Source organism: Ciona intestinalis, chromosome 3 (assembly GCF_000224145.3).
Source record: "Ciona intestinalis chromosome 3, KH, whole genome shotgun sequence".
NCBI classification, from domain to species: domain Eukaryota; kingdom Metazoa; phylum Chordata; class Ascidiacea; order Phlebobranchia; family Cionidae; genus Ciona; species Ciona intestinalis.
The window spans coordinates 2,149,350-2,171,212 of record NC_020168.2 but is presented as its reverse complement, the minus strand read 5'-3'; the positions used below and the strand labels follow the sequence as shown (position 1 = coordinate 2,171,212).

Genomic DNA, 21,863 nt, shown 5'->3' with positions numbered 1-21,863 from the left:
GCTGATGCTATTTCTAGAATGGGTGAATCACGATTCTATTTGAATAAGATTCAATGACACATTCAAAATGACGTTAAACAACTTGTTATACCCAAGCACATATGTAAGTGCAGGCAACAACACACCACCACAGTCACCACCATCATTGTATGCATTTTTATTGAAGCAGGATTTAATGAAGCAACATCTATCTGATGCAGATCCTGCTCCAACCGCAAGTTCTTTAATTAAACATTGTTTCGAACAGGTATATAAGTTAAAATAAAAAAATATTCACCTCCCAAAAATTGTGTGAATTACAATCAAATTTGATATAAATGAATAAATGAATGAATGAATGAATGTAACTTACTTTATCGTTGCGTGGCTTAAAAACAACAGTCTTTTTTAACACAGATAGTCATATAGTAACTCGTGCCAGCTCACGAGTTACTATATATGTTACATTGTGGCCGGTAATTTATTATTAATGTTTGATGTTTTATTTTTTTATGTATGGCTGATAAATTGGACAACCCATTAGAGGCCGCTGGGTTGGAAAAATTGCCGTTAATTGTTTAAATTATATCTGATTAATTTATATACCTTTATTCATAACAAGGCGTATATAGGACCACGACACCGCAAAAGAAACCCGGCGTGGCTAAGTGGTTATAGCGCGCCCGCCTTTAACCCAGAGGTATTTTTATAATTTTGTGAATGTTCTTTGTTTACCGATAAATGGGACGAGAAAATACAGTTGAAATGTGTCCCATCTTCCCCCACCCCACTGCATAAGATTTATATTCCTAATAAAAAAAACGGTACTGTATTTTAAATTTAATTATACATTATGACGTATGACCAGTGACCGCCAGAGTTCGCCATTGAAAAAATGTTAAAATGTTTGCTTTTAGCCGTTGTTGAACAAATAGGTCAATATCAAATTTTAATACTTAAGAACAATAACCGCTTTTGCCGCGCACTTTGTTGAACCGTGGAAATACTGTCAAATAATACTGTAACATTGTTTTTTGTGTATCATTAAATTGGTCTCCGTAGGATTTTTTAAAATAAGTCCCAGCCTAACCAGAGTCCCATATTCCGCCACCGTTAAACTAATTAGTCTATTCCAACGTGCCGTTCACACTGCAGCGGTTGACTGTGCTTTGCCACAGATTTAATGATATAAAGAATAAAAACGTTGTATAGCGAAAACAAAAGCATGATGGGAATGGAATGCAGTTTCGCTTCTTTCGTAACACCCTTTTCCCGTCATTCTAATCGTGCTAATAAAACAATTACTTAGTTGTGTGTATGTCAGGCGAGGCAATTGCCACATGCCAACGACGTTTTGTGACACGTGTTTTTCGTTTTATAAACCTTGCACTTTCCTGTATACTGTAAGGCAGTACGGGGCTAGTAATACCCAAAGTTAGTATAGACCAATACCCAAAGTTAGTATAGGTCTATACTAACTTTGGTAATACCCTGTGCTGTCTCACTTATAGTCGTTAAACTCGTTGTCGCTCTTCCGCCGTACAATAAACTGAGATGTGCCGTACAATGTAATACATTCTACAACGATATCAATCTCTTCATGGAGTCGGATAGCATGTGCATTGGGGGAGGATCAAACGGCGTTGTCGCAAGGCTGCGGAACGTAAACTCGCGAACTATACTTGCAATATTAGCCGCCCCCACGACACCATCATTCAACAAAACTGTCACTGCACGTAACTTTGCAGAAAGCTAGTGCGCCATGTCCCATTACAATTAAGCAGGGTAAATAAATACCCTATTAGATTACTAATGCCTTCAGAAAACCTTTCCTGGGCAATTTTGGGCTTCTAATTTGCGACTTGTTGTACCTACAAAAAAAATCCCTAGATCACAGATAAAAAACTTATCGGTTTGTTGTTTAAATTTAAGCATAGTTCAAATTCAACACTCAATGCCAACTCCGCTGATGTTTGTTGCAACTTAACAGACGCCCTATATTGCCCTTGCAAGCAATAACAAACAAGCGCATTATACGAGAGTTTATTGTAGAAAAATTATGATTGTTGGAACGAGTTTCGTTGTTTCATGTCATCTGTACCTCCAGTTGTACAAGCCGAGCAGTTGCATCACCTGGTAAATGGTAAGGCAACATACCAGCAAATGTAATCAGAGATCGAGCATATCGTCGTGCGTTGGTACATACAGAATCCCCACTTCTGTACAGAAACAAAGATTTAAATGAGAAAATCTATTCACGCTGTCTCTCTAATATATTGAACAAGACTAGACTAAAAAAACAGATACAAAAGCAAATTAAACTTATTTGGCAATATACAACAAAAGTCTTTTAAATCCTAAATGTAGTTACAACGCAAAACAGTAATCCACTTACTTGGTCGTCACCGACTTATTAAGGTTTTGTTGCAGTTTACACCGTTTTGTTAGTAATGTCATTGTAGCTAGCAAGATGTCGGAAATACTTTGACGAATTTCATCCGTATATGTTTTAAACATCGAAACTTTTGATTGAACCTTGAAAAACACTCCATTGTGTTATAATTACTAAGTTACTTCCTGCATACCATTATATAATCTCACATATAGTAGGGTGGGGTAAGATGGGACTTGTTTTTTTTATTCTATATTCTCATCCTATTTCGTAAACAAAGAATATATACAGAATTATACAACCGCAGGCCTCGTCTTTTAAACAGAACGTTATTGTTTTTTTTTTTTTAAATCAGATCAGGAAAAATAGATTTAGGTACATATATATTTGCCACATGATGAAATATAAACAATTAGCAAACACAGTGACACACCTGTTCCATTGTAGATGGAAGCATCTGTAGCTCATTCACGACATCTAGTGCTTGTTCAACACGGTTAGCGTGGTAAAGATCAAAGAACACCAAAAGATCAAGAAGGAGATGAAAAGTTGAACGAACGTTGCGGGAAGTTTCAACAGACTACAATAAAAATTAAAGTAACATAAGAAACATATTTATAAAACAAGAGACAAAATAATTATAACTTACATCTCATATTCACTAAAAAGAAAACTTTATTTTTATTTTGCACACTTTTTAAAATCATGTGTTTTTATTTTGCACAACACAAATGCTTTGGTTGGGTCTTATCAGTAACCAGTAAGTTCTGAAATAAAATATATCAAACACAGTTAATCTAAAAAAGGAAATATATATCCAACTAAAAACAGGAGGATACCTGGTTTCTGTATCTCTCAGCTATTGCGAGCGCCATTGACTTAAGTCTGGCACGATCAGGATGTGAATTATCTGAGCTGCTGATGACTGGACTTAATAATCTGCAACAAGAAATAAAGTTTCATTTACAAATATATGTTTAACTATTTCTTACAAACGAAAAACAAAGGCTATGGAATTCCTAATAGGATGTATGAAGTAATATATGTAAGAGTAATAGGGTTGGTTTAGTTAATACTCGCATATATTTCGACTAAGTATTGTGAAAACACCTGTTAAGAAGAGCTAAGGTTTGGTCATGTTTTCCACAAAGATCATATAAATAAACTGCATCTTCATTCAAACCTTTGGCTTCAGTATCTGAGGCAACCTGTACAAGGATAGAAATTTAAACTTTCAAGGTTCAGCGGCACATCAACGAAAAGTTAAAATTAAAATATAAATATAATACAGGTCTAATCCTATACAAGTGTAATTGGCACAAACAGATAATTAAATTTAAGACAACTTTTATAAAAGCTAAAATGCAAAAGTAAAACAATAATAAGTAAAAACAGAGTGTTTTTATGTTGTGTTGTTACTTGCTTAATTGCATCTTATGTGAATGTATTGAACAAAGTTACCAACCTTCGCTATAAGAAGTTTGGTATCACCAGCACAATATTTATCCACAGCACCAGGTTTACGACTGCCATCAGCATTTAACCTTCCAAGTAACATCTCGAACTCTCCAGTTTCACGAACCTTAGTTATATTAACAATGATCTGGTGCTAAACTACTAGTGGTTAAACATGATTTATGTTAGTTAGTTTTTGTACCACCAGATCATTACTGTATTTTACTAAACAAGAATCGTTCAACTATAATATGAACATCAAAACAGAATTAGATTCGCGGAATTTATTAAGGTATATTAACAATATGGTTATTCTATACAGATAAAACACATAACATAGCTGACTCAAAATTCACTAGAAAACTGCATTGTGATGATCATTTTCACAATCATAAAAATGTACACTAGCTACTCGTGCTTACCAGTTCACTGGTGCAGTGAATAAAGAGTGATTGACCATCAGTTTGAATATTTCTCAAGAAATGGAAATAGTTGAGTGCCTCGCGTGGATCAGTTATCTCAAACTTACGTGTGTACAACATTACTAATCTTGATAAGTTTAATCGCTCCACAACTGTGCTGTAATAAATAAACATTTTAGAACCATTTATGATGTGCTTACAAAAATATGTCAGTTTTAGTAATCCTAATTAGTAGTTTTGACAATGATGAATGAATGAATTAATGTAACTTACTTTATCCTCGCGTGGCTGAAAACGACAGTCGTTATTACACGGGTTTAACACCTCATGCCAGCTTACGAGTTACCATGTATGTTACTTTGTGGATGATATTAAGTATTAGGTTATACAGTTTAATAAGTTAACAAATGTTTTTAAAACTTCCGCTCAAAACAAAAACTAATTTTTACAGCAAAGAAGACAAAAACAATAGAAATACATACAGGGGCGATTCATCAGCAGCTTCTGTGGTGATCATCTTTGCATGTAGAGAATCAGCAGTAAGTAACAACTCGTGACTGTGTAATGCAAGCGCGACGTGTGTTGCGTGGCTTCGAAGATTTTCAAACCGTGATAGAAATTCAATCGCTTTTTCAAACTGACATGTCAGGAAAAGAATCTAATAATAACAAACATTGTGTAAAGCATTGATGTTTCAATCTTTATGGTAAATTTTTGTTTAAAATTGATTTAAACTGGTGAACAATCAGTTAATGTGTTTGGCTAAAATGTAAAAATATGTCCACATTTTTAAACGCATGTTTTATCATAAGAAAGCACTACTAACAATAAATAACAAAAACAACATACTTGGAAATACAGCAGTGGGTTAGACATTGCATTAAAATGACTTTCACCATAATCTTCAACAAGAAGCTTCTGGAACCTGGATAGCGTCAACACATCAGGGTGGGCACTTGATTCATCTACTACAACCTGTAGGAAATAAATTACCTTTGAACCATTTTAAATGCATTATTTTAACTTAAAACAATTTGACATGAGGTAAAAACATCTCAAACAAGACTTAGTAACAATGTTTTCTTCTGTAATGTAACTTTTATTACACATAACATACCTGCGATAATTTAAGCCACAAATAATCTTCAGCTTTCTGAGCAACTTCCCCATGAACATCATTGATGTCACATCGTCCTAAAATAAAAATATTGTCAGTAGTAACAAGCAACTAAAACATACAAATTTGTAGAAGCTATTTTATTATTGTTGCTACCATAAATATATAATTTTGAAAAATTGCCTATCTTGTAAAAAATGTTGTTTACTGCACTAACATTTTGTTTGAAATACATCAGGACATAACTAGGGTATGACACAGCAAACCAGACAACAAACCAAATAAAAAAGTTTCCAAGCACAACACACGTTTACTTTCAATATTATTTTACAAAGTTTTTAAAATTGTGAAAATATATTATGTCGATATTGCATAACTATAAGTTTCTATAACTCAACAACATTTTGTAAAGACTTTAGTAGCTTGTTGTGCATGAAACAATCAGATTTAAACTAAATTACTTACCAACGATACAGTAAACTGCTGTTTTATAAGGATCTGGTGATGTCCTTACACTTCTTTTATATTGAATCTTCATTTTATTCTCAGAAGATGAAGATAATTTCTTCCCTTCCCTCACATACTCCTGTATGAGAATGAATATACTGAATAGCCTATCTAGAATTTTTAAATAGAGAAGGGCCACTTAGCACATATTTAACACATTTTTTTATAGAAAATAACAAAAGCTACAGTATCAATAGTAAGTAAAAGTGTGTAGTTCAACCTGTTTTTTGAAATACACGCTCGTCCGGATTGTTAAAACAGTACAGGAACACCTATGTTACAACGACTACGTTGTCGCCGCACAAGGATAAACAAGTTACATTCAATAATCTGTCACCTGCATCCACACACTGAACTCCGGGATTATATTCTCATTGTGTTTAACAACCTCAACAGCCGCATCTAAATCCCCACTCCTCATGCAGTAGAAGATGACGGCCCATAAAGGAGCACCATCCACATCTCCATCTTCATATCCCTGCATCAAAATATCAAGGATTTAATATTATTAGACAATAGACAGAAAAAATAATTGGATAGCAAAATATAGAAATATATATGTTGAAAACAATATAGCCGAACAACACAGTACGTCAAAAGCATGTATTCAAATCCCATAGGTCCAACTTCTAGTCGTACGTTCTTCATTATATCAGTATCATAAGTGTCCAGTGGGGGTGGTACTAACACCAAAAAAGTTCTATAACTTATTGTAAAGAATATAAAACATTATAATCTATTAAACTTGAAATATACACAAATTGTATCATTATGTGTATAACATAAAACTACAATTTTGATAAACTTATACCTGAACAGTGTTGGCCGGCTGAACCCGCAGAAAACTTTTGACTAAATTGATAGTCCCAGGTGCGCCACCTAGCTGAGCAATGTGGGGACGTGCATACACACAACTGCAATGAAAATTAATTTATATATACGACTTGTATTGTGAAGTGAAACCAATACATGAGATGATGTGACTCATGTGAGGTGTACATACGTTTGCATGTAATCCAGATAAGCTTTCTCCAAGTAAGTCAATGCTTGGTTGACCAGATTGTGAAGCATTGGTTTAGATGTTCGACGAGAAATAAGAGAAGAACCGATAGAAGCTTGTACGTCTGTCACACATTTCACCTGTCGTCATAGAGAAAGAAAGTTATACAATATAAACATAGCTCATAGTATAACGATTTTCAAATTTAATGCTTAAATAGATTATTTAGAAAAGTAAGTAAATAGTTAATGTCTTCAGCACTTGGCTTATTTTACCTTTGGTGATTTTACATACACCTACACGCAACATCCACTTGGAATTAGGTTTTTATAAATGAGCAACCTAAAACTCCAGTTCCTTCCATATGTGTTTAAATACAATTTTGTTTAAAAACAATCACAACAATGTAATGTAGAAATCATGATTGCGATTGTAGTCTTGTAGATCAAGCTTACCATTTTCCACAGTGCAGTTACATTCACGTCCTTCATTTTTTCGGCAGCAGCTTGGCACAAATCAGCGAGATTTAAATGAATACCACCATCCAAAATTCTATCATTGTATATGTGGACCTGTGTAATAATAAAGCGAGCCTTATCAAATGCAGCATATATGAACATGATGCATTAAGCCCTGTTTAAAATTCATAATTTTGTTATAAACCCTTTAGTTGCTTTTCGCACCAGATAGTGCGATCCAACCACAAGTTACGTAAAAGTCAGAAGTGTGGTTATTTCTCAACACAAGGTCCCAATTCGACCCAATTTGAAGAAAGAAGCAGTCTCCTGTCGCTTTTAGCAATACAATATATGTCAACAGATTTGAAAATTTAAAGCAATTTTTGCCCAGGCTTGGAACTTAGATGAAAAAAACATAACTTTCTAATTGTTTCCAACCTAAACATTTTTGCATTTTAAGCAATTTTTAACATACCTGTCTGGCATAGTTAAGCTCCCATTGGTCCATGGTGCTCCTTGGGTTCACGCTCACATTTCCCGAGGTTTTATAGACACTGGTGGACATGTGTTCAGACACCTCTCTGCTGAAGTTTAATGAACCATCCGCACCAATCAATTTGTTTAGTAACTGTTGCTTCTCTGTATCCCATTCACTCAATCTTGTCTGAAATATTCGTAATAAATGTAATGAGGAATACTAATAAGAAACAGTAATAACAAAACTTATATAAAAACAGTAATAACAAAATGTAAAAAATTAAACGCAATATTTTTTCACTTTTTACAAAAATTACCTACGCAAGTAAAAACAAGGGGTAAAATGTTACTCACTATAGTTGCATACTTGCATAGGCATTGTACACAACTTAATCAAATACCTGCCAGTGTCTCTTCTCAACATCCAAGAATGTTCTTTGTTTTTGTTCTTCCACAACAGCAAGTATGGCATTCTCTCGTTCATTTCTCAGAAAACCTTGTAAAAAACAAAAAAATAGGACAATACAGCCCCTTAAACTATTTGTCAATTGTACTAGTGTCTTTTATTACCCCACAAACAAGCCAATGAAAAGATCAAATTATAAAAGGAAAAAAATGAACTGCAGTTAACATCTGGTTCTATATTCTGTCTAAACATTACCTTCAATATCGGTGTCACCAACCACATCTAGCGGCTCAAAAGTTTCCGAAGCAGAAGTTAAAGTTTTTAAACGGTCAGAAATTTTTGGAACATCCTGTCCTTTAGAACTGAGCAGCAGGGCAGCGTTAATCTGGAAGATACATTATGTTTAAAAACCTGAGGCAGGTAAACGTAGGCGCCGTTTTATATGGTGCAGACTAAGGATGTGCTGAAGTTATAAAAGCTCGGGTTTAAGCTAAAAATGTTAGCCTTTTATTTTATAGCCTACCTGAGGTTGGGCACTATCTTGTGCAGTGGATGTTTTGGATCGAAGTCGCTGACCCGCATCAAGCAGTTGCTGTATGTTCCTCTGTACCCTGGGTAGTTCGGCTCCTCCATCTAATCCAGTGTTCAACTGCTCAGCCTGTTGCAAAATATCATCAAACGCAACACCAGACATCGTATTGTGAAACTTTCAAAACCAAATCCTTAACCATAAAATTAAAAAAATCTGATAAAGTACAATAATGAGCATTAATATAACATAATATATAAGGTTCAAAAAATCATGTAATCTGTGCTTATGAGTTGTGATGTAACCAAGGTAAAAGATTTTTTTAAATGAAGAAAGATACATAAGAAGAAAATTCTTATCTATGCCAAAAGTTTTACAACGCTTGATATGTTCTGTGATAGAAACTGTAAATTTCTAGTGCACATAAATATAACAAATGTTTTTAAGGGAGAAAATATTGAAAGTGATCACAATTACATGGGACTATTTAGCATGCGGTCTTTTAATCTTTTTGTTTTTGGTTTGTTTTTATCGGGTTTCGAGTCCCGCACATTAGACATTTTTAGTATTTTGTATACTTGAAAAATTTTGTTATGATTAACACGAGTTTGAGGTTAGAGGTTACAGAGGTTCAAACTTAAGGGTCCCTTTAAAATGTGGGATCGTGCCTGGTCAATTTCAATGTGTGAGAAACGTAAAACAAACAGCTCTCCACAGATTGAAAAAACAAATTTACAATTGCCACCTATCGGAAATTGTGTACCTACTTCTCCCCATAGTCACATAGTGCCAAGTGGAACAATAGAATTAAAGAAATTGGTTGAGAGAAATGTCAACATTACAATTTCAGTTCTTTCCTTATCGAAGAAGGAAACTCTTCTTTGTTTTTTAAAACGCATTGTCGACAAAATCGTTTGCAATAAAACAAGCTACAATCTCTATCGACACAGACGATCGCGTTACAAATTGAACAATGTCCACCAAGAACAAGAAAATCGCGAGTCGGGACAAAGGGATCTTGGATTACAAACGCCTCCTCCAATAATTCAATGTCTTTAATTCCTATTCCATCTAGGTGTCGACCGTGGTACTTGTAATCAAAGGTTATGTCGCAAACCGAACATGTGAACTGTTCCGGTTGTTCCATTGCAATCATTAGTAAGTGCCACGAATAAAGCAAAATACGCAGAATTTGCACAACTTCGGGTTTAATCGTGTCTTGAGACTACACTGTTTCAAACGTTTTAACTACAACATCAACAATTTGCAGTTCGCTCACGTTTCTTCCTTTATTACTTCACACTTGCGCGAAAATTTTAAAACCAGTCAGTCAAAAATTTGCGTTATAGAAATCCCAAAGCACGTTTGGCGCTAAACTTTTCTATTGGGACAGTTAGGGCAGAGCCATAGAAATACCGAGTAGTCCAACCCATTGTTACGTAAAACACAAATTGAACTGCAATTTGGGTCCAAAATAACACAGTAGGCATAGAGAAAATGTATGTTTTTCGGTAAATTACAGAAAAACTTGGGCCTAAAAACAAATTTAAAGGTTGAAAAATGTAAAAAACATGTGTTATTTGTTTTCTGTGTCAAAAAAGTCAAAAATTAGAATTAGAAGCGGTTGATTTGCGACATTTTAGTCATTTAATGCGGCTAAATTTATACATTTTTTCTAAAAAATGTTTGGTAAGGTAAATAGAAGCTGTTTTTCACCTTCCCACAATAGGAAAACACAAACGAAACTTAACAGGTTCGTTTAAACCCATTGTCAAAGTCACCAATTTTGCTCTGTTTTGGACACACATAGACGGCAGTTGGACTACTCGGTGTTTATACGACTCTGAGTTAGGGCATACCAACGAAAAGTTGTAGAATAATAAAAGTCACTAAAATTTGACAGTTTCTAGTTCCTAACTTTCGAAGAAAATTTAAAAAAAACAGTTTGGTGGAATGAACTCGCCTTTTTTGTGGTAGGCTATAGTAAAGTAGGGAAAGATGGGACACCTTTTCATTCTCATCTTTTCTTCCGATTTGGTAGTAAACAAAGAACATTTAAAACATTTTAAAACAGTATCATCATGACTCAAATATACCGTTGTTAAATATTTAAAATATAATCAGGATATTTTGATTATTTTTGCTAAAGTTGTCGAATCTTCTCCCACCCTACTATATATAAAAAGGTTTCAATTAAACATAGCTGCTTACCAGATTACGCTGTATAAAAATAATAACACTATTGACCCAAAATTAAACCTTGTACGCCCCCTATTATTTAGAGTTTTAGACCAAACTTTAACAGCTTTTCTGTCCCAAAAAGATAGCAGGCCATTTCTGTTCCAAATAGAAAGCAGAATAAAACATTGCACTAAAGACTAAACCTATCATTACACTTGGCAGTAATAATGCAAATCAAAACCATTTGCTGTGAAATAGAGCTGTAATTTATTGAAAATCAACCAAAATTTTTGTTTTTTGCAATAATTTTTAAGAAAAATATGAATCAAAATATTATCCAGTGCAGAAAAAAAACTAGTAATGTCAAGTTTTAATTATTTTAATGATGAGCTAAATTGCCGGCACGTAATATAAGGTTATAATAAAGCAATGCACGGAATATATGTACACGATAGATATAACGAATCATGAATCACTCAACACACCAGGTTATAACAAGAACTACTCTATCTATAAGCTGATCAGCCTTTTAAGACAAAACCAGCAGCTGTGGTATGGTGACAAACATGCTTATTGTGAAATTGAATGTTAAATACATGTTTATGAGAAATTTTCAACACTGTCCATTTCGAGACAACCATGGAATATTATTTCATGAAACAATTTTAAATTCTTAGTGGTGGGAAGGAAAGCAATCAGTTCACTGAACGTCATGACTAAAATTTACACATGTTTACCAACCACAAGCACACAACTACCTTGTATGCATTAGCACCTACTAAAGGTTTAAACAGACTGATTTTTAAAAAAAAGTCGTTCCAAATACAGACAGCTAAACAAGATATTTAAATGGTAACAGTGTGTCAGTATGTTAGTTTTATATCCTTGAGTGAAATGTGTTAAAATTAAGCAGGTTTTGACCTTCGATAAAGATAATTTGCTCAGGCATATTTTATAAAGAAGTGGATATTCCACTAACAAGTTGCTCAACTTTCGACTCGCATATAGAAATTTATGCAAGAGAAAATATATATGTTAAATAACCCTATAATCGGTATGCGAATATATTAAAAGTAATACAAAATTGGCTTTACAATAGGAATAACAACCGAATCACAATTGGATTTGAAATTGGCCACTGTGATTTATGTCAAGCGCAGAGAAAATGCCGATCACAGCGGCTGAGGTCCCCAATTTCTGCAGGGTCACATGTGCGTATGGGGCAGCAGGTGAAACTAGATATTTTTACAACATTGCGACTGCTTGTTAGGTTGGGGGTTAGTAGATGAGATGACAATATCAACCGGTTGGCCATCTTTTACTTCCTCATCATTGTTTGAATCATTTATTTGTTTCTGGGATACGATCAGGTAAATTTCTGTCAACATAAAATAAAAATGTATTAACTCTTTGGAAACCAGTAATGCAAAAACGCACTTTGAACAGGTATTCACAAAAATGTTCATAAGTTTTTTTTGTAGTTGGTAAAAGTTTTTACTGTTGGTTTAAAAGGAAGGAAGTATCTAACAATATAATGTTTGAAAAAGTCATCATAGAATTTAAAAGTTTTTAACAAACTTGATCAAGGTTTTAAAGTCCTTTTTGTTCAATTAAAGCGATTTTGTCTATGTTGCTCCAGGGCTTCCCTGTCTAAGTTACCAGTTAAAAATGTGGTTTTGACTAAAACAGCTCTGTCAAGTATTTTAGGTGTTCTGAAGCAATTTTTACCCAAATTATGTTTTTGTGTGTATTATCTAACTTTATTTTGCTTCTACATGTTTTTTCTACCTTAATTTTGAGATAAATCTTGTTTGGCAAGTTTTGTTTAAGATTTTAGCGAAAAAGAACTTTTAACACACAATCTCTGGTTATAAGTGGCGTAATTGATTCCTTTGACATCACCAATTTAAACAATCATTTTAGTTAGGTAGTAAACTAACCAGGAATCAACTTTGCACTAAATTCCTTATGTATTTTTTACCTGAAATCCCCAATTCCACATAAATACAAGTTTTCTGATGACATCATTCAAAGTTTAAAAGCATCATTAAAAAAATTAAAATACAGACTCGTAGCAGTTTTTTTAAACAACAAAAGTCTAATTGATTGTTTTCTCGCTGCCACAAACACATGTGTAGCTAGATAGCAATATGTGACAGTCGATCAAAAATGGAAAACTTGTTAAAATATGTCTCATACCCAAAGGGTTAGGTAGTAAAAAGGGTTACTTTAAAATACTTTTTGAACAAGAACCATATAAGACAAAAACATATATATTTCTGTTAAACATGAACAGTTTAGTGAAATAGGTTGTTCACGCAGTTTATTTTGTTTCCTGATAAAACATTCAAATAGAAACATGTAGAAACAGAGGAAAACACAGACAGCCTATGTTATCAACGAGTTATTGCTTTGTAGGAGATGTACCACAGACAGATAGAGTGAGCTGTATCATATACACCACAACATACGAAACACTGGTTGCTAAGAAAAGCAGACACAGTGTGCATAACCTAATCTTTATTGACATTCATTTTTTGCCTTTGAAACCACCGGCACTGGTTGGTGACTAAGTGATACTATAACTGTAACCCAACCAAATATGTCCATTGTAGTGAAATGAAGCAACAATACATGGCTATAGTTGAATAACAGGGCGAGGCCGGGTGAGTTGGTATTTTGACGTAATATCACTAGATTTATTCAACTGAACAATAAAAAGTAAAATCCTTGATAAGCCTAATTAGGGATTTTAAACATAAAATTACCCTTTAGAACAGTAACACTTCAAAATCAAGTATCACTAGTATGTATGTGCACTTATATGTGTACAGACTTAATAAACATTTTATGTAATAGTTCTGAGTGACTGTTGACATATATATTATTGGGCAAGTGAATTTAACCTATGACCATAAACCATAATGCACATCATACAAACAAACGCAGTGTCAGTGCAAGGCATGCCACAATACATTGAGATTAAACATTTACCAGGCTATAACTAGTATGCAGTGGGTTGCATTACGTATGCACTGAAACATTACTATGTACACAATCCATTTATAATGCTTGTTTTGCAACGGGGAAACTAAAAGGAAAAATGTCATTACAATGCCGGTGTTTTCTATCAAGCTAGGATGTCATCATATAACCATTATTACGCCACATATTATGTTGAGAGGATGAGAGAGTGTTACTCACTACCACTGGCTACTGCAACAGGAATTAAATTCTAATATTTCCTGTAATGCAACAAAACAGTTTGCAACCTAATCCAACGCCCACTTAAGTAGAATTTATCTCACAAAGTGAAAGTACAACTGCATTTCAAAAAAACTCTGTTTCCACACTTACAAAGTCAATTTCTTAGTAACTCTTTAAAGATCTTTACTTTCACATTACAGTGGGTAAAACAGAAATAAATGGATTATAAATGTAAAGGAAATAGAGACATTACAAGCCATACTACATCCTGTCATTAACAGCTATGTTGAAATAATACGGTGGATCATAGGTAAGTGTAAACAACACTGTTTAGTTGGGACGTTGAAATATCCACAGGCGGACCTAAGATAAATATTTAGAAATCGAATACAGGAACCTACTGTATCTAAATACATAGGATTTATATGAATCAAGAAATGAAACTGAGTGAATAAAGCTAATATGCCCCACTTTGTATGTAGAAAGAATAAGTTTTACCTGATTCAGCCTACAATGGTTTTGTGGCTAATGGTAAAACTGTTCAACTGAACAAACCATGTTATAAATATCTCTATTTCCATTTACGTTACTGCAAATATACGAAGACAATTGTTCTGACCGCAATTTACATAGGTTTTTGTGAAACTTGTTGCGGATGCTTATTATAAGTTAACCTAATGATCAGTTTGTAAAGTTGGTAACTTACTAAAATGGAAAGCCTAAAAATCTTGGGATATAACAGTAAGTTTAAGCACAGTTTAAATCAATTGCTCAATGATTGTTTACAGTTTAAGTATGAATTACAGCAGCACCAAGGCAGGCAAATTATAAACAAGCATCAGTGACGTATGTTTGGTGTATGAACAGTTGCAGGAAGCTGATGTAAGCTATTGAACCAACACATCATTAGTGGACTTTAGATAATACCTCAAACCAAACATTTCATATAACTGAACAAAAATCTAGACCAAGTTTCTTACACAAATAACCTATGCCTCACTTTCACAGTCATTATGCTAATTTTTTTGCGATTTAAACATAGTTTGCCAAAAAAAAAATTTTTTTCCACTAAGATGCAGAAGAGTAAAAACAAGTTACCTGTAAGGATGTTTTGAAACGCAACTTCTACATTTGTTGAATCAAGTGCAGAAGTTTCAATAAATGATAAACCGTTCTTCTCTGTTGAGAAACAAACATAAATAATTAATATCTTTAACACAAATCATGCAATAGTTGGTAAAACTTAAACATCCGCTTCCATATAAACTAATGAGACATAATAAGAAACCACAAAACAGATAACAGTTATATCATGAACATAAAGCCTTGGCAATATATCTTATATTACAGTCGCTACATGTTACATTTTTGTTGCATTTAACTTTTTAACGTTATAGTAATAAGATTCCATGACACTTAATTCTATAATGTCGACACACAAAAACATTCTTAACATTATCATACTTTGCTAAACTAATAGACAATATAGCCAATATAGCCAATCCACTAAAATAGATACAAATATGTCTTAATATAGATGGTAATTAAATCTACCTGAAAAAGCTTTAGCTTCATCTGTTGGAACAGCTCTTAGATGCCTCAGATCACTCTTATTCCCAACCAACATAATCACAATGTTATTATCAGCATGATCCCGAAGTTCTTTCAGCCACCTTTCCACATTCTCGTAAGTGAGGTGTTTAGCAATGTCGTACACAAGTAATGCCCCAACAGCACCACGGTAATACCTTTGATTAAATTTTATGTTTTATTTAGCAAAATGTGTTGATTTTATGACAGAAATATTCATTAAAAGTTTATATTAAATGAAAAAAAATTTTCAGAAGAAATATTGTGTGTATATTATATTATATATTATACATAACTTGTTTTATAATCAAACATTTTCAAAGTATAAATTTGTTAGAAAGAAGCCAAGCTATTTCAAATAAAAGTTAAGAAAGCACTTCCATTGAAATATGTTATAATAAAAAAGTAACATACGCAGATGTGATTGCACGGTATCTTTCTTGTCCTGCTGTATCCCATATTTGAGCTTTTATGGTTTTGCCATTAACTTGAATACTTCTTGTTGCAAATTCCACCCCAATTGTGCTTTTACTTTCCAAATTGAATTCGTTTCTTGTAAATCGGGAAAGCAAGTTACTCTTTCCAACGCCGGAGTCTCCAATCAGGACAACTAGCAAAAGGACAACATATTTTAAGCTTAGCTAGAATTGTGTAAGCATCTAAGAAAACACTATGGAACTAGCAAATGTGAAATGTTTATGCTATATAAACTAAATAAAGGTTATAAGCTAGTTTTCAACAGAAATGTGGTGTTATCATCTTACTAGGTACTAACTAAAGAAAAGATTAAGTTAACATTCGGTTTGAAGTTAAAATTCATCACTAAACCAATAACAATTGTAGTTGTAAACCTTGTGATAAAGCATCAGATTTTTAAATTTTCAGATGTTCAATGAAACAAATGAAATACACATACCAATACCACATTTAAAATGATTATGAAATCAGATTTTACTGAATATCGGAATCGACATAAAACCAAATCCACATTTTACATTGAAGCTAACCTTTAAAAAGATAATCGTATTCGTCATCTTTGGTTCCCATTGCACAATTCAAAAGCTGTAAAAATCATGAAATTATAAATTACAAAATTAAATTTAATTTTAGCTGTAACGCTTTATATTCTTTACTAGAATGATGGAAATTATATTTATAAAACAAACAAAAAAAGATTAATGATTAACTCAGACAAAGCAGTAGGACAGTAATCTACAATATCAAGACAAGAGGGTAAATGAAATCTACGAAATCAAAAATTTACCTCACAATAAAAAATCAAAGAAATTAAACAGACAAATTTTCTTTAGATTTGTAATGGAAGCTCAGCAGCAGATCTTCGAAACTGATGAATAAAACTTTCAAACTTAAGTTTCAACTGTCTAGAAACACATTAAAATAAAATTATTTATCGTATTATTTTATATCAGGTTAAATAGTTCACGTTAATATAACTTTTCACATATTGCTAACATTAGAGTTGCGTGCGAACTCACTTAATAAGTTCAACTGGAAATATGTTACAAAATTATAACGACTGAATGTACCAACCCAGTTTTTGTTACGTCACCGTCATGCGGGTAGATGCCACCTACCGGCAGGACAAGTCGACGTTTCATAAACCCTGTCATCAGCTATTTTTAGCGTTACCAAACTAACCATACTTGGGGTATTAAAAATCACGTTTGTTTATGAACTTTTTTTAATGAGACTAGATATTAAGATGTGATTTGTTTATGCATTTATTTTCAGTTTCGTAAACCTCAAACCCAGAATCATGGAAACACCGAGTAGTCCAACTGCCGTCTTTGTGTGTTAAAAATAGAGCAAAAGCGATGAATTTCGCATAAATTTAAACAAACTTGTTAAGTTTTATTTGCGATTTCCTTTTGTGGGAGGGCGTAAAACAGCTTATATTTACCCTACCAAACACTTTTTTTTAAATATATAAATTTAGCCTCATTAAATGACTAAAATGTCACAAATCAACCGCTTCTAGTTCTATTTTTTGATACAGAAAACAAATAACACATGTTTTTTAGACTTTTCAACTTTTAAATTTATTTTGAAGTTCGAATTTTTTTTAAATTACCAAAAAACACCGAAAAACAAACGTTTTTATTGATTCATTCTTTTATTTTTACTTTTTGATCAGAAATCCGCGAGAACTCTGAAACGCAACTTTTGTTTGTAATTTTGAAGGTTGAGATACCTTTTACCATGAAAAAATGCCTTCAATAAAAACGTTTATTATTACTACTTCGCCTAAATTTGTAGCCGCTTTACTCGGTTCGCAAGTAGATCTAGTATAGTTTCTAATGGACCAGTAATTGTATATTTATAGCCAAAACCGCCTAACTAGGAATGTCATGTAACAAAAAATCAGCTGTTATTACATTATATAAAAAGAAAACTTTATCACGCGAGACAAACGATTTTTTTGCAACAAACTAAAACCGCCTCCGGGAAAAAACGCGCCGTTTGCAGAACGATTCGGATGACTTGTGGAGCATTTAGTATGCTCGACAGTAAAGGGGCGTCTGGTATCGAACATTTAATTCAGATACTGTCACCATGACGTCGACTCGTCTTCTAAAGTTTGCGTATACGGCGATAAGAAAACATAGCGATAAGAATTGTAGTTTTAGTTGATTACAATCAAAGAAATCGTTTTTTCCCTGCGTGTAAAAACTATTGCAAAATCATCAAGCGGTCAACTATTTATTTTTAGAAACAAGTTTTTAGTATTTATAGCTGTAGTTGTACTTATTCTAGCTTCATTATGGAGGGTATGATGGTTTCAAGCATGCATGATATGAATATGAGCAGTCACGATCATATGAATATGAGCGATCATAACCATATGAATATGAGTGGTAATAATCATATGAATATGAGCGGGCATAATCATATGAATATGAGCGGGCATGATCATATGAATATGAGCGGGCATGATCATATGAATATGAGTGGGCATGATCATATGACTGGTGCGGCAATGGGACACGCAGCAGGTTCAGGGCATGGCGATGTAAGTATAAACATTAGTGTAAAAGATATTGTACTAATAGCGACATATAAAACATGAAATATAGAGTTTTTTAAATCTGAATAGAAGTGTTCATGCTATTCGAACTCCATTTGGATGGCTAAATTATTGGGTAAAATAAAGTTATAAACATAGGAACGCGATTTATCGCTTTTTGTACAGTTATCACTATAAAGTGTTACTTGAAACTATTTTAGAACGACCAATGAAACCGAACGTTAAAACGACAAATTGTAGTATAGTAGGGTGGGGGAAGATGGGACACCTTTAGCACATAATATCCAACGTTCTGTGAGAGTCGTTAGGAAACGGTTTTATAATTCTCTAAATGTTCTTTGTTTTTTACTAAATATGACGACAAAATAGAACGAAAAGATGTCCCATCTCCCCCTCCACCCTACTATATTGTGGGGTAAGACGGGATATACTGTTAGCACATATAAATCACATTCTTCCTAATCGTGTTTGAACAATTAACAACGCTCCTTTTGAGATGCGAAACTACGGGTATAATAAATTCTGTAAATATTTTTTGTTTACTGCCAAATGGAACGACAAAAAAAGAATAAAAACATGTTCTATTTTACCCTACTCTACTATTCGAGTTCAAACAATGTTGTTTTGTACAAACCCGAACGTTTTTTCAGATGTATTTTCAATTCGTTCTTCCAGTTCGGGTTTTGTTCTTTGGATGGAACATAACTACTCAAGGACAACTCGCAGGTTCCTGCATTGGGGTATTCATCTTTTCATTGCTTTATGAAGGTTTGAAGTTGCTGAGAAAATATATTTTGAAAATTTCGGTGGGTTTTTATTTTATAAGGTTTATTCTGTTGCGTCGTTGTCTTGTCATGTTATTATTACTCATGTTCTAACGTCATAATGAACAACATCACTTGACTTGACATTTCGTTTTCGTTCATCCGTTAAGCGAAGTTCGCAACAATACGCAAGGTAGACTCCATTGGTTTTGACAACGTCACGCCTCGCATGATTTCATTGTACAGCGAGCTATCAGGATGGAGAGCACGCTTGACATCCTTTGACTAACGATATTCGATGATTTTGTGTTGTAGGGTCCGAAGCGTTCTCCTGGAACGGATGAGAAAAGTTCTGAGTCTAGCTTCAATCACAACAAACGTGGTATCTTTTGTATGTTAATGTTTTCTGTTGACTACTTAGAATGAAAATGCTGATGATTGTGGTGTTTGGGTGTAAATTATCTAAGCACCGTTTTTTTTTTGAAAAAGCCAACAACGGTGTGACAATTCTTGATCAGTAAAAAATCTAAGCACTGTGTATTACAACCGACGCCATGGCAAAGTAATTAGCGCGCCTGCTTCTGAATAGGTTCAAGGCTCATCGCTGCCATATACCATTGTGGGCGTACGTGCCTTTGGGCAAAGCCGCAATTGCTCCAACCCAGTGGTTACTAATGGGTTGTCCAAATTATCAGCCACACATTAAAAATATGAAAAACTACCACAAAATTATTCACCCACAAAGTTACATACTTGTTAACTCGTAAGTTGTCACGAGGTGTATGAAGCAGAACACCAGCGCAGTATTTAATGACTGAAATGTTTTCCAGCCACGCGAGGTTATCGTTCGTTCGTCGCACCATAGTGATGAAAAATAAAGCCGATGAAATTTTGTTAATTGCGAATGTGGACGATTAAACTAGATTCCAAGGTTTATATAAAAAATGAATATTTCGTACAGTTTGATTTTTAACCTATTACCTCTGGGTTACAGCCTTACAGGCAGGCGCGCTAACCACTATGCCACATCGACCCTTGCTAATAATAAATTCACTTATTGATTAAAATTACCAACGCTTTTAAACTGTCCCGTCTTACCCTGTGTGTTTTCGAACTGGTACACTTGTGCGAATCGATAAATAACTCTTTGTGTGTTTTAATATAGAGTAGGGTGGGAGAAGATGGGACACCTATTCATTCTATTTTCGCGTCCTTTGGTAGTAAACAAAGAAATATACTTCATAATATTTTCTATTACACAGACCTTTAATGTTCAACGGTTGGCATATTCTTCAAAGTGTCCTGCAAGTGATACAAACCACACTTGGTATGTTCCTCATGTTAATCTACATGACATACAACGTCTGGCTGGCCATCTCAGTCTCTCTTGGATCAGGAGTTGGCTACTTCTTGTTTTCTTGGAGTTTACAACACCTGGACATTATAGATGACCATTGCAACTAACCAACTAAGTTATTAAATGAACAGCTGTACATTTTTCTGTCCGGCATAATCTCGTGCACGTTGTACAGTATTATTGATTGACATCGCCCCATTGTACATTCCACTATAACACTTGGTCTTAATTAACTAACCGACGCTGATATTCTTGTGGTCTACCTTAATACATAGTAGAGTGGGGTAAGATGGGACACCTTTAGCACATAACATCCAAATATCCTGACCGTGTTTTAAACAAGTAATATCAGTCTACGAAAGTCGTAAAGATACGGTTTTATATTCCTTTAAAAAAATTTGTTCACTACCAAATGGTACCAGGAAAAGATAATAAAAATGGGCCCATCATCCCCACCTTACTTTATATTAATACAAATTGCTCGTGGTTGGTCTTCAAAACTTTTCCGCACATACTTCAAAAACGTCTTTTGTAAACATCCCGCTTGCCATTTTATTTTCCGCACAAATGTCGGCCAAACCATTGACATGATATCACAAAACACACCCCTTTAAATCAAAAACTTAAAATGGCAAACGACAAACCGGTTCTGTTTCAATAAACTTTACCTATAAACAAAGCGCGCGTTGAAAGGCGTCTGCAAGAAAAAAATATGGATCATTGGTGAAAAATCGTTATAGGACGCCAGGATTTCGTATTTTAGTTCTGCCGCATAGAGGAAACTTCTATCAAGACATTGCCTTTGCGCGGATGCGTGCCCGCTTGCCGGTAACAGCCTGGAAACCAGATTTAATGGCTGCTACAGAGCAGCGGGACTGACATACGTTACAACGGAGGAAATATAGCCGACGTCCCTTTCCAGGTTTGTATCAGGAGACCTACACGTGTGACATGTGACATATTCTCCTGCAATAAA

The 21,863-nt window shown here is 34.0% G+C and overlaps 4 protein-coding genes across 5 annotated transcripts in view; 1 reads left to right on the top strand and 3 right to left on the bottom strand.

Moving 5' to 3' along the window:
• The first annotated feature begins 3 nt into the window (after positions 1-3).
• On the top strand, positions 4-21,400 carry LOC100178573 (high affinity copper uptake protein 1-like). Of its 2 annotated transcripts, none has more exons than XM_009859693.2 (5): positions 4-48; positions 18,452-18,751; positions 19,417-19,572; positions 19,846-19,919; positions 20,793-21,400. In XM_009859693.2, exons 1-5 carry the CDS (start codon positions 19-21, stop codon positions 20,992-20,994), a joined length of 762 nt encoding a protein of 253 aa, XP_009857995.2. In that variant the 5' UTR covers positions 4-18; the 3' UTR covers positions 20,995-21,400. The 2 variants fall into 2 exon arrangements, with proteins under 2 accessions (XP_009857995.2, XP_026689665.1); XM_026833864.1 differs by having other exon boundaries at positions 19,846-19,912; positions 20,793-21,120.
• On the bottom strand, positions 2,007-9,170 carry LOC100177747 (nuclear pore complex protein Nup93-like). Its single transcript, XM_002131323.5, has 19 exons — positions 8,737-9,170; positions 8,469-8,598; positions 8,209-8,303; positions 7,806-7,994; positions 7,328-7,444; positions 6,876-7,012; positions 6,684-6,786; positions 6,210-6,350; positions 5,831-5,951; positions 5,366-5,442; positions 5,098-5,223; positions 4,731-4,906; positions 4,249-4,405; positions 3,837-3,953; positions 3,482-3,579; positions 3,211-3,310; positions 2,805-2,951; positions 2,375-2,514; positions 2,007-2,198 (listed from the first exon to the last, which is right to left on the bottom strand). Exons 1-19 carry the CDS (start codon positions 8,905-8,907, stop codon positions 2,066-2,068), a joined length of 2,475 nt encoding a protein of 824 aa, XP_002131359.1. The 5' UTR covers positions 8,908-9,170; the 3' UTR covers positions 2,007-2,065.
• On the bottom strand, positions 11,287-17,143 carry LOC100175425 (ras-related protein Rab-11B-like). Its single transcript, XM_002131399.5, has 6 exons — positions 16,985-17,143; positions 16,728-16,782; positions 16,135-16,330; positions 15,685-15,878; positions 15,229-15,309; positions 11,287-12,301 (listed from the first exon to the last, which is right to left on the bottom strand). The coding sequence occupies exons 2-6, from the start codon at positions 16,765-16,767 to the stop codon at positions 12,159-12,161; spliced, it is 654 nt and encodes a 217-aa protein (XP_002131435.1). The 5' UTR covers positions 16,768-16,782; positions 16,985-17,143; the 3' UTR covers positions 11,287-12,158.
• Positions 21,250-21,863, bottom strand: part of if5-1 (translation initiation factor) — a 3,291-nt gene continuing 2,677 nt past the window's right edge. The window contains 2 exon segments of the mRNA NM_001078464.1: positions 21,250-21,795; positions 21,798-21,853. Coding sequence (NP_001071932.1) covers positions 21,676-21,795; positions 21,798-21,853 — 176 coding nt within the window. The 3' untranslated portion in view covers positions 21,250-21,675.

Excerpts from the sequence above, each read along its gene's own strand:
- LOC100175425 (XM_002131399.5), bottom strand. The coding sequence starts at position 16,767 with ATGGGAACCAAAGATGACGAATACGATTATCTTTTTAAAG. Across the intron at positions 15,310-15,684 it reads TGAAGCTAAAGCTTTTTCAG|AGAAGAACGGTTTATCATTT; the intron begins GTAGATTTAATT and ends GTTTCTCAACAG. Across the intron at positions 12,302-15,228 it reads GTTTCAAAACATCCTTACAG|AAATTTACCTGATCGTATCC; the intron begins GTAACTTGTTTT and ends TTATGTTGACAG.
- LOC100178573 (XM_009859693.2), top strand. The coding sequence starts at position 19 with ATGGGTGAATCACGATTCTATTTGAATAAG. Across the intron at positions 18,752-19,416 it reads CAGGTTCAGGGCATGGCGAT|ATGTATTTTCAATTCGTTCT; the intron begins GTAAGTATAAAC and ends ACGTTTTTTCAG. Across the intron at positions 19,573-19,845 it reads AATATATTTTGAAAATTTCG|GGTCCGAAGCGTTCTCCTGG; the intron begins GTGGGTTTTTAT and ends TTTGTGTTGTAG.
- LOC100177747 (XM_002131323.5), bottom strand. The coding sequence starts at position 8,907 with ATGTCTGGTGTTGCGTTTGATGATATTTTGCAACAGGCTGAGCAGTTG. Across the intron at positions 3,580-3,836 it reads CCAAACTTCTTATAGCGAAG|GTTGCCTCAGATACTGAAGC; the intron begins GTTGGTAACTTT and ends ATCCTTGTACAG. Across the intron at positions 2,199-2,374 it reads AATAAGTCGGTGACGACCAA|AAGTGGGGATTCTGTATGTA; the intron begins GTAAGTGGATTA and ends GTTTCTGTACAG.